The sequence below is a fragment of the Morone saxatilis genome, unplaced genomic scaffold, assembly GCF_004916995.1.
Source record: "Morone saxatilis isolate NCDOM2014 unplaced genomic scaffold, NCSU_SB_2.0 Contig10, whole genome shotgun sequence".
Classification (NCBI taxonomy): Eukaryota; Metazoa; Chordata; class Actinopteri; family Moronidae; genus Morone; species Morone saxatilis.
Window position 1 is genome coordinate 2,409,742 of NW_023339652.1, and position 15,977 is coordinate 2,425,718.

The 15,977-nt window shown below is 38.6% G+C and overlaps 1 protein-coding gene across 10 annotated transcripts in view; it reads right to left on the bottom strand.

Annotated features, from left to right (window-relative positions):
- abcc9 (ATP-binding cassette, sub-family C (CFTR/MRP), member 9) overlaps positions 1-15,977 on the bottom strand; it is a 61,510-nt gene that overhangs the window by 15,042 nt on the left and 30,491 nt on the right. For 8 of the 10 annotated variants that reach the window (XR_004797286.1, XR_004797292.1, XR_004797287.1 and 5 more), the window contains 17 exons: positions 12,333-12,434; positions 12,054-12,138; positions 11,815-11,895; positions 10,318-10,455; positions 10,109-10,234; positions 9,904-10,003; positions 9,524-9,597; positions 9,172-9,399; positions 8,561-8,715; positions 7,596-7,665; positions 7,330-7,487; positions 6,958-7,050; positions 5,451-5,553; positions 4,981-5,094; positions 4,662-4,782; positions 2,828-2,958; positions 478-556 (listed from right to left, as the gene is read on the bottom strand). Coding sequence is in view for 4 of the 10 variants with exons in the window: in XM_035676356.1 (XP_035532249.1) it covers positions 478-556; positions 2,828-2,958; positions 4,662-4,782; positions 4,981-5,094; positions 5,451-5,553; positions 6,958-7,050; positions 7,330-7,487; positions 7,596-7,665; positions 8,561-8,715; positions 9,172-9,399; positions 9,524-9,597; positions 9,904-10,003; positions 10,109-10,234; positions 10,318-10,455; positions 11,815-11,895; positions 12,054-12,138; positions 12,333-12,434 (1,958 nt within the window). In the remaining 6 variants the exon portion in view is untranslated. Of the gene's footprint in view, positions 1-477; positions 557-2,827; positions 2,959-4,661; positions 4,783-4,980; positions 5,095-5,450; positions 5,554-6,957; positions 7,051-7,329; positions 7,488-7,595; positions 7,666-8,560; positions 8,716-9,171; positions 9,400-9,523; positions 9,598-9,903; positions 10,004-10,108; positions 10,235-10,317; positions 10,456-11,814; positions 11,896-12,053; positions 12,139-12,332; positions 12,435-15,512; positions 15,552-15,977 lie in introns of all 10 variants that reach the window. The other 2 variants (XM_035676347.1, XR_004797288.1) reach the window with 2 other exon arrangements.

The following is a 15,977-nucleotide window of genomic DNA, read 5'->3' on the forward strand; positions in this document are numbered from 1 at the left end:
AATTGTAGTTACTGTGGTTTGCCTCTGTAGGACAGAGTTGGTCTGCAAAGGTTTTTCAACTTTCATATGATCTATTAAATCATTTTAAAAGGCATAAGTGCCCAGTTTATTTGAAAGTACATTCTCATTATCTTGTAAGTGGATCAGAGGAAGTGGCCAAGAAGGAACATTTGAAAGACAAAACGAGGGGCCAACAGCGTTATGTTGTTTTTGTAGTAAAGCAGAACTCGGGGTCAAGAGCTACTCAAGGCAACAACCCTGAGGGAAATCCTTCAGGCTGTGTTCCCAAACAGACAAGACATTATCTTCAGAATCACCCCTTTAATGAGACATAAACATACTCAACCAGTGAAAGACGAGAGAGAGATTGCAGGAATAGAAACCAAAGCTAAAATGAAGATGAAAGAAGTGGAAAAAAACAATGTAAGCTCTCTCTCTCTCTCTCTCGGTTAACAGTGTGACAGGAGACAGACCCACCTTCAAAGATATCCACCATGTTGAAAAAGGCCAACGACAGAGAGGACTTCCCGCTGCCTGTGCGACCGCAGATTCCCACCTAACAGGAAGAGAAGAGAGTCAATAAGCTGCACTTGTGACACTGCGGCGAGACATCGGACACCTGTGTGATAACAGAGTGGCAGCTACATGCTGAGTGTGGACCAAGTTTGGTCACCAAGTGTCAGTTCACAGTTTATTGGAGGCACATGGCTGTGACTTCAAAGGAAAAGTCCGCATTTAAACAAAATCCACAGTTGTCTTATTAGCCTTTGAGATTCTAGACTGTACCTGTTAATTTAAGCAATATTAAAAACGATATTGCAGCTCAGGGTGGGAAGCTCTTATCAAAAGAATAAAGTTGTATTGCTGCGGTACAGGTCGCACGTCGTATAAGCATAGGGAATCTGACAAATTGTTATTATTTCACCGCTTCCCGATTGATCAGCAACTGAACAGACAACAAATAGTGAAAATCAAGAGAGAGACATCAGGCTACATTTCAAGGTAAAACAACAGTATTGTTAGCATTCAATTACTTCTGATCTAACATTACCATTTGGTAGTTACACAATAATAAGGACTGAAATATAACTGCACATCTTGGACCCATTTATTTAAGTCTGGAAGTAAAACACACTGGATGTAAATTACAGTGTAATGCGATAAGTTACTTTAACTCAAATAAATTGTTGGAATGGATAACATCAAACATTTTAGGCAACACAAAACTCAATTTTTAAGTCAAAAAGATGATTTACTAATTTTAACTTAGTTTTATAAATTACAGAATACTGATTAAGTACTTTTTTTCTATATTTTGTTTTCACAGTAAAATTGCTGTAAAAATGCTTTTAACAAACAAAATTGAGTGAAATTTTTGATGTAATTAGTTTCAACCTTGATTTTGAGTTACATTAACTAACTAACTTGGTTTTACAGTGTTAAAGCAAAGTTGCTGGCTCTTCACCAGACTTCAGAAATGTTCTGAGTCTGCAATGGGGTCATTTCCTGTCTGGCCTGGGTCATGTTGTAAAAAATATAACATTATCTGCACCACAAGATCATTATTATTATCCAAACATGTGCAAAGGGTTGATAAGACAAGAATATTTTAAGCTTTTATGTTTTCTAAGTGGCCCTCCTATGAGATGGCAATACCAGCCAAGAGTTTGAGACCTCTGCCTTAAAGTACGTGTCCACAGGATCAGTCATTTCCATGTTTTCAATTCACTGTTTATGTGAGCAGCCGTGCAATGCATTCTGGTAGTGCCGCATCAGCTGCTCCTTATTTTGCATAAAGTAGTGATATTGGCTGCTTTATGCAAATCAGTTGCGTCCGGCACTGCAACTCTCTGCATCTGGAAACTCATAAAAACGTAAACTAACTGTTGTCAATCTAAAATAAAGACAATTGAATGGCATATTTCTCGCTTAAAATGTTTTCAGAAACACATTTTTGGTGAACTATTTTCGCAATATGAGGAAGTTTCCAAACAAGCTGCCATGTTCATCCATTTTAAAAAAGTTAATAATTTAAATATATATATTTCAGTGTATATAAAACTCAACATCCTTCCCCTTTAATCCTCCTGTGAGTCCTCCTTTCATTAACTGTGTTTATCTCCTCCTGTCCCTCTCTTCTGGCTCTCTGTTGAACATTTCTTTCCGCCTATGGACACATCACTACTTTGTTATTTCAGTGTGATGTGAGGTCCTTCTTTCCCAGCAACAGTGTGTGAATTACAGGCCATTTACAGTTGCTTCATCACACGGATTAATACAATGCTGCTCTGGCAATTTCTCATTGAGAGTTTCTCAAGTTTCTTCTTCCATCAGTTCTAAAAGACCAGTATATGTTTTTTAGGGGTGTTTTGGTTATCAATTAAAAAGTATAATTTAATTTAAAAGAATAATTGATCAAATAACCATATCATAATTGCTAATTACTATGACTGGGCACCTATAAATGGAGGCTGGTGTATAAATAAAGTAAAGCACAGTTGTAATAATATAATATTTATTCATCAGATAAGTTAAAATAACAATATCCCTATATCTGCATTGTTAAAAGTGGATTATGAGCCATTTATTACTTGTATATTTATATATTATGTATATTTATATCTATATTTTGTGTTTATAAATGCTAAACAAAGCAGGTTAAAGTGTGTTTGTGTGTTTCAGTTAAAAGTTTTAGTCTCAAAATGAACAGAGATCATATCTGTAGCAGAAATGCTCAGTATTTGCCTTTTAAAACCATTCTAGGTGTAACTCTAACACACTCTATTGCAGTCGTGCCCCACTCTCCTCACAGCTTCCTGTTAATTACCTTCTGGCCTGGTTCGATGTACGCGTTGACATGTTTGAGCACCGGTTTGAGCATGGGATCGTAGCGCACACACAGGTCCTGGATCTTTATCTCACCTTCCTGGGGCCAGTTCTCAGGCACCTGAGAGGCGCCTGAAGGGAGAGAAACACAGGCGGGTTTATTCCTCTCTACAGGCCAAAATACACTGGAAAACGCCGTCTGTGGTGTTAAGATAACTGCAACAAAAAGCAGACCACCAGCTGCGTGCCAGTTGTCTATGTTACAGTCATGTTACTGTAAACAGGAGCTTATAGACCATATGGACCAAGTCATAACACTTCAGTGTTATGACTTACCTATTAAAGTGCTGCTGAGATTCCCCACTAACACAACAGTAATAATAACAACAGTAATAGTTGTATTATTTAAAGGTCCAGTGTGTAACATGGAGGAGGATAATTACTCAAGTGATTTAAAATTGCACTTTCATCCAGTTGTTTCAATGTTCAGCGTCTTAGTTTAGCAGAAAAAAATAAAGCTTAACTGTGTGTGATGGGAATGTAGTTTAACGGGTATTTGGACATAAATCAAAGTATTGGACCAATTCAAATGTTTACTGATGATGGCACACAAAAAGTTAAGGGATCACAAAAGTTTGGGCGGGGACGTGAAGGTCTGAACCAAATCTCTTGATATCTTGAAATCTAGATATTTCACTACATTTTCCACAATACAGCTCTTTTGTTTAAATCTCTATGCTTGGATAAATGCCAGTGTCATGTGGGGCTCTCTCCAGAATCACAGTGGACAATTTACAACTGTTTTCAAGGCTGAACCGAGCCCCTGCTACTCAACCGGGTGCCTGTGTGCCACATTATTCATATTCCTACACTGACAGGATAAGAATTACATAGTTCTGCTGCTGCAGGCTTCGTTTTGTTTGCTCCTCCCTAACTTTGGAGTATTTTTCTACTTTTATCAATTCGCTGGAAGCTTCCATGATGTCAGAGAGGAAGAATCTCTCTGTTTTCTGTCACTCAGGAGGTTTTGTTTTATGGCTTCAACGAGCATTTACTGTATAAGGTTGAGATGAAAAGTCAATGAGACAAATGACTTATTATATGAGACACAGAGATGGAAACCTTATCCTTAACTCCACTTTTCTAACATTTTAATAGAGGCTTTTTCTTTCTTGGATGCTTTTCACTCTTCTACCTTCTTGTATTTTTTCCAGACATCCTTCAACCTCAGGAACTTCTTTTTTTATTATGTTTCCAGAAATAGCTGCTCTGTCTGAGTTTTTTTCATTTTTTTGTTCAAGATTTTTTAAAAGGTTTGACTCGACGTTAGTAATCAGTGGCACCACCCGGATTAAAAGTTCAATAACGAAAAGTCTCCATGCTTTGTTATCTGTCCTGCCAGGAAAAAAATGAATTCCAGCGGCATGTATTTCACCATAGCAACAGCAGCGCATCCCATAAACCCAAAACCTCTGGACTCTTAAGATAAAACTACACACACACACACTGAGAGCTGGTTTAGCTTTAGATCAGGTCATTCAGTTCCATTCTATAAATCAGGAGCGATCAACACATCTTCATCTCTTTGTACGTGGAAAACAAAATCATATTGAGGTCTCGTGTGCGAAATAAAGTCTAAATATACTTGCAAGGTTACTTTTAATGTTGCAGATGTTACAGTTTATCCCTCGTTTTCTACTGATGCCAAATAAAGGTTTCTGCAATTATAGCAGACATATTAGAGAAAATTTGATGATTTCACATCAGGATTGTGTGTAAATAATAAGACTGGATCACGTTGGTGAACGTCAGCATGATAAGAAGAACTCAGTTACCCATAGATCCCTCGTAGTTCTCCGATTCTGTGCCGAGGAAGCTGTTGACCTTCTTCACAGCTGCCATCTGGACCTCCAGGTCTGCCAGGTTTCTCACGACCCAGTTCAGGTAGTTGGTGACCTACACAAAGACACTGGGTCATGTTTCCGTTATTAAGATAAGGGCTGACCCCCCAAAAAGTCTCCAGTTGAAAAGACGTTTTGTCCGTGGAATCTCTGCGTTGTTGTTTACAGAGCAACAGCATGGCAGGTAGTGAGACCAGAGACCAGAGTGAGACCAGAGACCAGAGATCAGAGAACACTTAAAGGTAAAACTCACAGTGAGAGCGTATGTGAGTCCGAGGCCCACCAGGCCTCCACGAAGCAGACCATAGAGTGAACTCCATATGGAGGCTCCTGCTGCTGTCAGCACTATCACTGCTCCAAGGTAGTCCTGCACAGAGAAGGAGAAAGGTTTAATCACAAACAGATCAACCACTAATAAAACTAGTGTAAAGAACCAAGAACAGTAACTATAACGATGTGAGCATCCACACTTTTGTCAGTATGTCTGAGGTAATTAAGTTTTTAATGAGCATATAGTTTAATAAGTTGTATACCACAGTATCATCCGTGATGACATGAAAATATAAAATAATGATATTTATTTTTGCCTTTGCCAAGCGACCATGGTATAAGCAGGAACCTGACGTTCATTCATTCTTGATAATGGACACCTCGTCGGGCATTATCCCTTATGTAGAAGATAATATATATAATAACCCATTTGAGACAAAAACAGTTCCTCACCGTTCGGACCTCCAGCCAGCGGTTTGCAGCAGACAGAAACAGGTATGCTGTGTTATTGGTGTCTGTTAGCTCCAGCATGCGCTGTTTAAAACGAGCCTCGTGTCTGAAACAGAGATTCAAGCACACGTAAGATACACAACACATCTCTCAACAATCTCAAAGCACCTTTGATCGCCAACCGAGATCATCTCTGGAAGTTGACGGGGCCAAAAACTTTCTCCACTCAATGTAAAATAGATATTTAAAAACAATAAACTCACAAATGAAGCAGTGAATGAAACGGAGTACTCATAATAAATAAATAAAAAGCAAACAGGAAATAAAAAAGGACGATAAATAAGTGTGTAATTCAAAGAATATAATATAGTTTTACTGTTATTCATTTTATCGAATCATCTGTGTTCAGTAGTAAATCATTGCCATCGAAACCAGACTTGGTTTGGAGGGAGACCAGAGGGTAATGATAATGGGAACTATCCAATGATTGCCAAGAATCTGTCTCAACACCAGATTCACTGTTTCTGTGTGCGTGTGTGTGTGTGATATGTACTTGTTTATGTGTGTGTGAGTCTCTCAGTGTTTGTATATTTGTGTGTGTGTGTGAGGAAGAGGAAGTCCTCAGGGAGCAGAGGAGAACACAAGCGTGAGAGCTGTTTAATGTTGGATTATACCAACGATGGGAAAGAGGGTGAACACAGAAATACAAGAGGACACTGCTGCTGCTTCCACCAATAAAACTACAACTAGAGCTTCTGTTACTACAGTTATCTCTATTACTAACACTAATACAATCACTACTGGCTCTATAACCACTGCTATTACACCAGCTACATTCACCCAAAGGGCTTAACAATGTGCGTCTCATTCACACATCCACTCAAGGAGCCACAGGAGGTGTTGGCCTACCCATCGGGAGCAGATGTGGTTCAGAGAGGACACTCTCTGAACCACATGTAGATTATAGCTGGGGCTACCCTGCAATTAATGGATGCAATCCACTGTGATTTGGCTATAGGGATCTATTTATATAGCCACACTGTCAGCCACCATCTGGGGACAGCAGAGAGAGCTGCGAAAAGGTTTATTTTAGGGTTAGAAGGCATTTGCACACCGAGTCTGTTGTGTTTTTTTATTCTATTTGTTACAAAATTCATAATACGAGAGAGTTATAAAAAGAAAAAGTTAATATTGGGTCCAGGGTCTCTGCCATCTTGCATTTGGCACCGCAGCTACAAGAGGCTGAGCTGTTCCCACTCTCTCTGTGGGCCGTCACTCTCCCGAAACAACACAAAAAAATCTGTTCCGAAAACTTTAATGACGGAGGAAAGTTTTAGAGTCGGTAAGAATTAAGGTTAAATTAAAGGTATAATAAAATGGATACACAGGATAAAAATATGCTTTTTTCACAAAAAAAACAGCTGGAATATGTCCAGTGCAGACAGGATAAAGTTAAATAAAGTGTCCCCAATGACAGGTGACAGAGACAAGTTAAGTGTGTGTGTTGTACCTGAATGCTCTGATAGTTGTGAGACCTTCAGCGGTCTCGGAGAAGTGGCAGAGCAGAGGAAGCTGTGTGGAGTCATCAAGGTCCTGGAGGTCCCTGAGAGAGAGTATTCACAGTATGTATGAGTTTATATGCAATTTCTTATTAATAAATATATATACTTATGTATGTATGTTCATGTTCTCTATACTTACTACCAAGGATTTGATTTTCACCCTAATTTAACGTGCCCATAAATTCAAAAAGTTAATGTTTCCTGTTTCTAAGAAGATGCCGTTTACTGCATCCAACCAAATTCCCAGATCTTTGTTCTGTCTTTGTTTCAAAGGAAAAACAAACAAAACATGCTCCACAACAAATTAACCGTGGACTCACTTGGAGGCCACTCTGAAGTACTTCTGGATGAAGTAGAAGGCCACCGCCAGCGGAACCAAGGCGATCAGAAAAGCTGGAGTGATGGAGGAAATGACCCCGATCGCCGACAGACAGAGCAACGTGGATCTCGTCAAAGACTCCAGCGTCGGAGGAATATGCTAAGAGAGAAAGACGACGAAGTGAGAGTGAATTTTAGATTTGGTTTAAAGTTGGTTTAAACCTCTACACAATGTGTCCTGCTACTGATCCAGAAATCATCTCCCTACCTGGTCTATGATGTTGGTATCAGCTGAGAATCTGTTGAGGATCTGCCCCAGAGGAGTGATGTCAAAAAACCTGAAGACAGAGGAAATAAATGCATCAAATAATATCTAAAGCACATATTTTGGGTGAATTTTTTCCAGCTCTGACATTTAAACAAAGGTTATGTTAGCTTCTATCTGATCTTTGCTCCAATGAAAAAAGTAAGGAGGCAAGAGAGAGAGAGAGAGAGAGCACACTGATGTAGCTTTTGTTGTTACTTACTTACTTACTACTTACTACCTTAGAATGAGCTGTTTCTATCTAGTTTCGGAGTCCGCCATGTTTCTACAGTTCTCCTACTGACTGAGCAGTATTCAGTTGGTTGCAATCTGCAGCTTCACCACTAGATGCCCCTAAAATCCTATCAATCAGGAACTACACTCAACTGCTCCCACTTATGAAGTAAAAGATCTTAGACTTTTTCTATCCAAACAAAATGCTGATTTCTCTCAGATTTTGACTTAAAACTTATTTAAATCTATGTTAGTAAGAACTTCCACCTGACAGATATCAACACACATGTGTGCTTTGGCTTAGTCACAATACAAGGCCAGTCTAAAATGTAGAGTTTGATCTTGGAAAAGGACATTTATTAGGCACCGAAACTGTTTCACACAGGGCTACAGATATCGTGGAATATCAGGCTAAAAGCAAATCGGAGGCAAAGTAGGGCAGCTCATGACTTTGCCCTCCTGGGAAAATAAATAGTATTTGTGATACAGCCAAAGTTCAGTGCCTAACAAATGTCTTTTTTTCAAGATAAAACTGCCCCTTTTGTGCAGTGAAAACAAGTGAGTGACTACATACTGTAAGGACGATGAACAGCTTCCCAGTGAGGAGACCACAAGTTTAACTAACATTCATCTTAGTCACAACAACTCTGCACTGGAGTAGTTATAAGTAGTTACAGTTGTGTGTGTTTGTGTACCTGATGGGAGCGTGGATGATCTTGTTGAGAAGGTTGTGGTGCAGGTTGGTGGCTGCAGAAAGACCCAGAAACTCCACGGTGAGAGAGGTGATGAGGCACAGCGTGATTCCAGCCGCACACAGGATGATAAACACCGGCAGGTAGTAGGAGTCCTGCTGTGGGTCACGCACAGACACACACACACAGACAAAGAGAGCAATGTTTTACGAATGCACAGCTGTATGTCATTAATTTTTCAAAATCTGTTACAGTAGTGAAACTCAAATGCATTTGTTTATCTATTTATATCTAATCTCTATCTTGTTTAACTGCTCTCAGCATGTTGGAATCATTTATCATACTATTTTAAGGGAAAGGGAATCAATAATGTTTTATCTTAACAGTTGAATTGTTTCTGGTATATAATGCAAATATGTGCTGTTTTTGGGGAAGAACACATGTAGACATCTATCGTGCATGTTCAGAACAGGTGGGGTTATGCAAATTGCTTCCTCTTACAATTAAAATTCAGCATTTTAAGTACATTTTAGCAATTTCAATCTACAAATAATTGCCCCAAATCTTAAAGATTCATCAGACTATTCATCAAACCCCTGTGAGAGATATTATACCTCATCCTCCACAGTAGCGAACGTGGGCTGCGTGCTGTTGCTGCCGTAAACCGTGCTGGTCCCGTTGGTCAGGTCCGTTCCTCCTCCAGTACTCTGATTGGTTTTGGAGGAGGTCCAGAGAGCCAACCAGTAGTCGATGGCAACGATGACAGAGTGTTTGAGAAGTTTAGACGACACCATCAGGAAGACCATGAAGAACCCACCAGAGGACAGGTAACACCAGCACACCTGGGGGGAGGAAGGAGCAGCAGAGGCTTGAATGGATAGCAGACTCAAAGTCAAAGTTAACCAGCTAATAGTGATGCTAGTAATATTTTTATAGTTTCTGGGTAAAGCTGCACAGATAGATTACCCTCCATGGGATCTTCGACCTTCTATTAGTGGTTGTGGACATGTTGTCATCATCTTCCTCCTCCTCTTCCTCCTCTGATAGGATGAAAACCAGGTATTACATGTGAAATATGACTCAATCAAACTCTCACTCAATCAGTAAACTATTACACACAATACAAACAGACACAATCCGAACATTTACAAGAGTAAGAGTAGAAAACAATCGGACAAAAACAAGAAACACAAAGGGAAAATACATACAAATTCATATCAAATCATAATCAAAAAATTATAGATTATAATTTACAATGCTCGATCCAACACTTACATTTCAAGTTTTATCAGGTTCTTAGTTCATTTATGACAATGGAAGACCTCAAAGGATGGTGAACCCATTACCTTCGTCCTCATCGTCTATCTGGTTCTTTGCCTCTCTGGAGTAGAAAGCTCTCCTTAGTGTTTTCCTCTCTAGAGTTGTTTGACTGTCCTGCTGTATGTCCTACAGAGACGATAGAAAACACTACATTAGGATCAGCGCTGTTTGTGTGGTTAAAACATGGGTCGTCATGAGATGCTGATATTTGTTGAAACCATGCAACGCTACCTTCTCCAGCTCGTGGTCATGTCTGTTCATCAGGGTCTTCCAGTGATCGTAAAGCTCAACGTCATGATTCTGGATGTCCTTCAGAGTTCCCTCTCTCAGCACAGAGCCGTCCTTCATCGCTATGATCTGAATAAGACACACAGGAAACAGTTTGACTTGTAATAAATGCTGCTCACTACATGTATTAAAATCACTTTCAGGATTCCTACCCAGTCTGCATGTGTGAGGTACTGCAGTTTATGGGTGACCAGGACCACGGTCCGTTTGTCGTCCTGCAGAAGCTTGAGGATTCCTTCCTGCATCAGGTGATCGCTGAGGTGGATGTCTAGCGCCGAGAAGGGATCGTCCTGCGAGGCACAAGACAGAGAGAGAGGTGTAAGGGAGATCCTTATCACCATGCAGCGTTGCAGTTTAGTTCTTTTTGTTGTAGTGTTGTCCTGAACGCTGCCAGATTTTACATTCTGTGAGGTGGACTGTAATCTACAGGTTAGCATTCAGGTGATGAAGGTACTTGTGTTGTGGATAAAAAGATTTCGACCTCGTATGAACTGATTCGCTCTTAAATGGTTTGTACGGATGATTCAGGAGAACTGATGACAGTCGCCACTTTTCTTTTCACAAACAAAAACCACGCCAATGAACGCATCGAATTTAGAAAGGTTTATTGCCTGTAATGAATAAATGTAAACTAATGTGGTGTACTGTAGGAGGGATGAAGGGTTGAGGGATGAAGGGAAGCAGGGATGAGAGTTCAGGGATGAAGGGTTGAAGGTTGAGGAATGAAGGGGTATCGGAAGGAAGTGGAAACTGAGTCGAGGAGGGAGTGAACGGATGAGGTGTGCTTAAGTACGTTTTGAGCGGAAAAGAGATGAGTGCAAGGCGTGGTCTTTGGTCCCGAACCTAGTTCTAAAAACTTCATTTATTCTGAATTTTCCATGGAAGTTTCCACCTGTAAAAAAGTTTAAAAATCTCCATATCTCTACCTCTTTTCTGTGACTCATCATCAGTGTAGTAAATGTCTGCAGTCACTCGTTTCTATGATGTTGACCCACTCGTGAAGTTGTAAATCTCTGCTTTGTTCCATCAATGCCTCTCTCGCTGGGTGGGTCGGTTTTATAGAGTGCATGCTATAGGGCGCTAAGAGCTCTGGTTATGATTAATTTATGTATTTTATGATGAGTGTGTACGATGACGCATATTTCAAATCCTGAGATCAGATATGAGGAGCCCAAGCAGCTGCACTTTCACACTGAAATAATGCTAATTAAAGAAAACATTCCCTCCTCATTATAAATTACAGTTTTACCAGTGACACACTCTAAACATTACAAAGTGTGATGAGTGTATGAAAGAATGCCACTGATAGCTTTTTAATGAGGAATGTGGGCTTGATAACAAATTAAAGCTTGCGGTGGCAACAGGAAATTACGCAACTGCTCGGAAACATAAACACATGACAGCATAGCGGAGAGAGGAGTGAGGAAGAAACGGACACCTCCTCATCCCAAAGGCCAGCATCGACTGTATCGTACAATCAAACATAAAGAAATGTAGGGTTAGGATATGACACTAATTCAGCTATACACAACAAAACTGGAGTAATTCGGAAAGTATTTTATGTTCAAATGTTTCCAGAAATAACAATATTAGTACTAAAAAACCACATCGCTAATCTTTTTTAACAATTTTTAAGAGGTTTTGCTCACCAAGAAGACGATGTTGGTGTTCTGGTAGAGAGCTCTGGCCACACAGATTCTCTGTCTTTGACCTCCACTCAGGTTGATGCCCTGAATCACAGCAAAACATGACGAGAAATATTATCTTTACAGCACCAAAAACTGCATTAAAACACCACTGAAAGACCATGAATGTGCATAAAATTCTAACCCTGACGGTGTAAATAATGGTAAATAATCATTCAATAATAAATTGAACCTGTGCATACCCTTTCTCCAATCTCAGTCTGATCTCCAAAAGGCAGCAGGTCAATGTCAGGCTGCAGAGAGCAGGCGTCAATCACTGCCTTGTACCTGAAAAATCATAATCACCAGCAGAACTTGGAAGCTGTAAGGTGAATTTCTCATATCGGCAGGTAGTTTTGAAAGATATAATACCATTTAATAATATAAGACACAACATTTCTGTTAATTTCCACATTACAAAGTGAGAAAAGCACCAAAAGAAGCCAAACAATACAACAGAAATGAACACAATGAATTTGTACCTCTGTTTACTGAACGGGCTGCCGAAGGTGATGTTCTCCTCCACGGTAGCGTTGAGCAGCCAGGACTTCTGGGTAGCGTAGGCCACAGAGTATCTGTTCTTGCTGGGTGCATCATGGGAAACAGAAGCAAACAGACAGTGAGAACTACAAGTCCTGTATTCATAAAGCTTTAGAGAGCAGGAGTACTGATCCGTTACAGTCGGTTCCTTCCGGCAATATTTACTACTACAGCATTTAATAACCGATTAAATTTTTAATAAAATCCTTTAATTATGAAACAATTAACACACATTTTTTAAAACCCCATTCCCTCTTTTTGGCCACGTTTTCACTTTTTTTGTGTACAATTCATCCTTGATGTAAATATGGAATGAACATGATAGATTCTTTAATAAGATAAGATAAGATTTTTAAATAATATAACAAGATTAGAATGAAGTTTAAAGACACTGCTAAGATACTGTTTTGAACTTTACAGTCAATAAGATGCAATAATTTGTATTTCTAAGTTTAAAAACTTTCTACAACCACATATACGTTAAAACTGCTATTCTATATTAGTGTAAACACTTTTTTATGTGTTTTATCCATGTGTATTTTATCTCTCAGCATTTCTTCCCATCACCTCAATTCCTAAATACACTATAAAACCTGATACGTTTTTTTTTAATAACGCTAACTCAATTTTGTAAGTTATAAACATTCTTAATTAAACAGCTTTTACTCTTAAAATTTTAAGTAACACTGACTTAATTTTGTAAACTTTATTTGTACTGTGAAAACAAAATACCTAATAAAAAGTAATGTTTCTGTAACTTACAAAACTAGTAAAAAACTAGTACAACTTCTAGTAAAAGCTGCTTAATCAAGAATGTTTTTAACTCACAAAATTGAGTTAGTGTCACTTAAAATGGTCAATGTAATCGTTTCAACAATTCTTTTGAGTTGAAATAACTTATTACAGTGTATTTCAGGAGTCATACCATATTTTTTACGAATCCAATTGCAAAATTTTGTGCTTTATTTCCATTGGTGGAAATACAGCCCCCCAAAAAAGCTTTGTTGGAAAGCTTATATAAGATCAGTACTCCTGTTCTAACCAGCTTTATAAACGCGAAACACCCAAACAACATAAAAAAGAAAAAAGGAGGACAGGAGGAAGGATTATGTTTTGGTCAAACTCCACTGCAACATGAAAAAGATTCGGTCAGATATGAGAGAAATATGGATCATGGATTGGGTTAATGATGAGCTGCTGATCACCAACGATGGCAATGAGAACAACATCAACAATAACACCAGCAACACAAACATAAATAAAAACATCAAAAAAGGACAACAACAACAACAACTGCGGCACTTTGCTGGGAGATTAAGATTCAAGATAGCATCAACGAAACAGCCTAAATCTGTTCATTCTACAAAATTTGTGTGTTATTTTGTATTATTTTACACTTTAAACATAAGAAACACGTAATACAACTTGTTGACATATTATTAAAGGATTGCTGTATGTTTTAGTTTTACCATACAGAAATACGTAATGCAAATGTGTGCATGTGGAGCATACAATACAATGCATAAACTCTTTGTTTTACAACTATATTGTGCCAAATATCTCATACTGAAGCACAGAGGAGAAAGTTAGACATTGCTAGTCAATATGTATTATTATAGAAATATACCTGCATGTACATATATATTTGGCCCCTCAAGCCCAAATTTATCAAAGTCTTAAAGAATGAAAAGACTACATTAACGGAGCATGTTTGAGTTTGTTTTGAGTTTGAGTTATGACTCCCAGCATTAAAAGCACAAACCACACCAGGACCGGATGACACAAAACCAATGATCATCTCAATGGGAGAAAAGCAACTCGATGAGCAGAAGATCGTACACTCTGAAGGCTGTTGCAGTCGTTCCTGAACACACACATATCCCTGAACCTAACGCTGCTGCAGCAGAACAATTACAGGAGCAGGACTTTGATACTAACTACACCATGAAGGGAGTTTATCGGTGACCAAAATACTAAAATATTAGTTGAACTTTGCAGCTTCAAGGTGTGAATGTGACGTATAAAAGTGTTTAAAAATCTATAGATCTGTATATGACTAAATTACTAAACTTAGTACTTTGAGCTGCATTTTGTGTATAAAAATGATATATAAATAAATGTTTATGTTGTTTGTTATTATTATTATTATTATTATTATTATTATTATGCAAAACAATCTATAAAAAGGTAGAAAAACACTTCGTACACTTAAAAAAGAAAACATAAAGGTTATATATATATGAATTTTAATACATGAATAAAGCAGCAATAGCTATTCCTACATAATAAACACAGAGTCAACATTGGGTGTTTTTTATCATCTACGTCGGTGAATTAAGGATTTATTTCACCAACAGAAGTTGGGGTGATTGTGTGGAAACACTACAGAGACGGTTTTAATGAGTTTATTCTGTTTCCTGTTGAGTTTGAATCGAAGTTAACGATCTTAACCGGTTAAAATGATGGTTTTTGTCTCTGATCTGGTGGAGAGTGATGAGTGATATTACTGTTGGCTGTTTCTGGTTAAACTAAGGATTTATCTCTGTAGGAATTATTTCCATTGAGCTGTCAACAGTCTGAGAGCCTCTTCTTGCAAAAACAAGAATTTAATGGTTAATATAATTTTGTCCCCATGGATTTCCGTTAGCGTTACACTGCGGCCGCTGCAGCCCTTTTCATGAATATTTATTTGACATTTACTTTCTGACAAAGGTTTATTCCTTTGACAAACCAGCGTCGGTGACTGCTGGACAAGACTAACAAAGACAGTTTTGTCTGCAGTTTTAATTTCCTTTGACTCCCATTTCTTTGGTCCCTTGAGATGCTGGTGCTTTGGAATTTCGCATATAAAACCTTTTTTACTAAACTGTAGTGTAATAAATAATTGCTTTGTGACACTAAGTAATAAAAACAGATGCAGCCCATATGTATGTGTCCATGAACAACACAGCCTGAAACACTGCGAGAAAACAGAGTGCAGTGGAAAACAGTACTTTCTTCTGAGAGAGGCAGAGTAAAGATGGAAACTGGAGTTAAATCAAATGAGAGCAAAAGGAGGCGAATGAGGGGGTCAGAGGGTCACTTCACATCTGAAACAGGAAGACACGAAGAAGAACGTATACCTCCTGAAGTCTTCGTCAAACTCCTCTGTCTCTGACCAACTGTCAAAGTCACGTCAGTGTGTTAGAATGAGCCTACTGCAATCAACTGTGTGTATATTTGTGTTTGTGAGTAAAAAAATATGAATTAAGACAAGAAGGCAACAGGGAAAAGAGAGAGAAACAGCTGAGAGCGACAGGCTCTCTCTTCTGTTGAAAGAGACTCAGGAAACATTGAAAGACAAAACAAAAAGGAGGAAGAAAGACAGAGCAAGACAAAAAAAAGACGGATGTGTTTTCATGCCAAACCCTAGATAACGAAGACACGATGTAAGCCCACCAACTGGTAATCGAATTAACCTTCCCACCCAGAAAAGAAGAGCCATGTAAGTGATGCAGTCATTGTCTGTCTGTGATAATTAGGTTTTGTGGCTTCTTCGACAATGTCTCATATTTTTTGAGCACTAGGGTGTGTGTATGTGTGTGTGT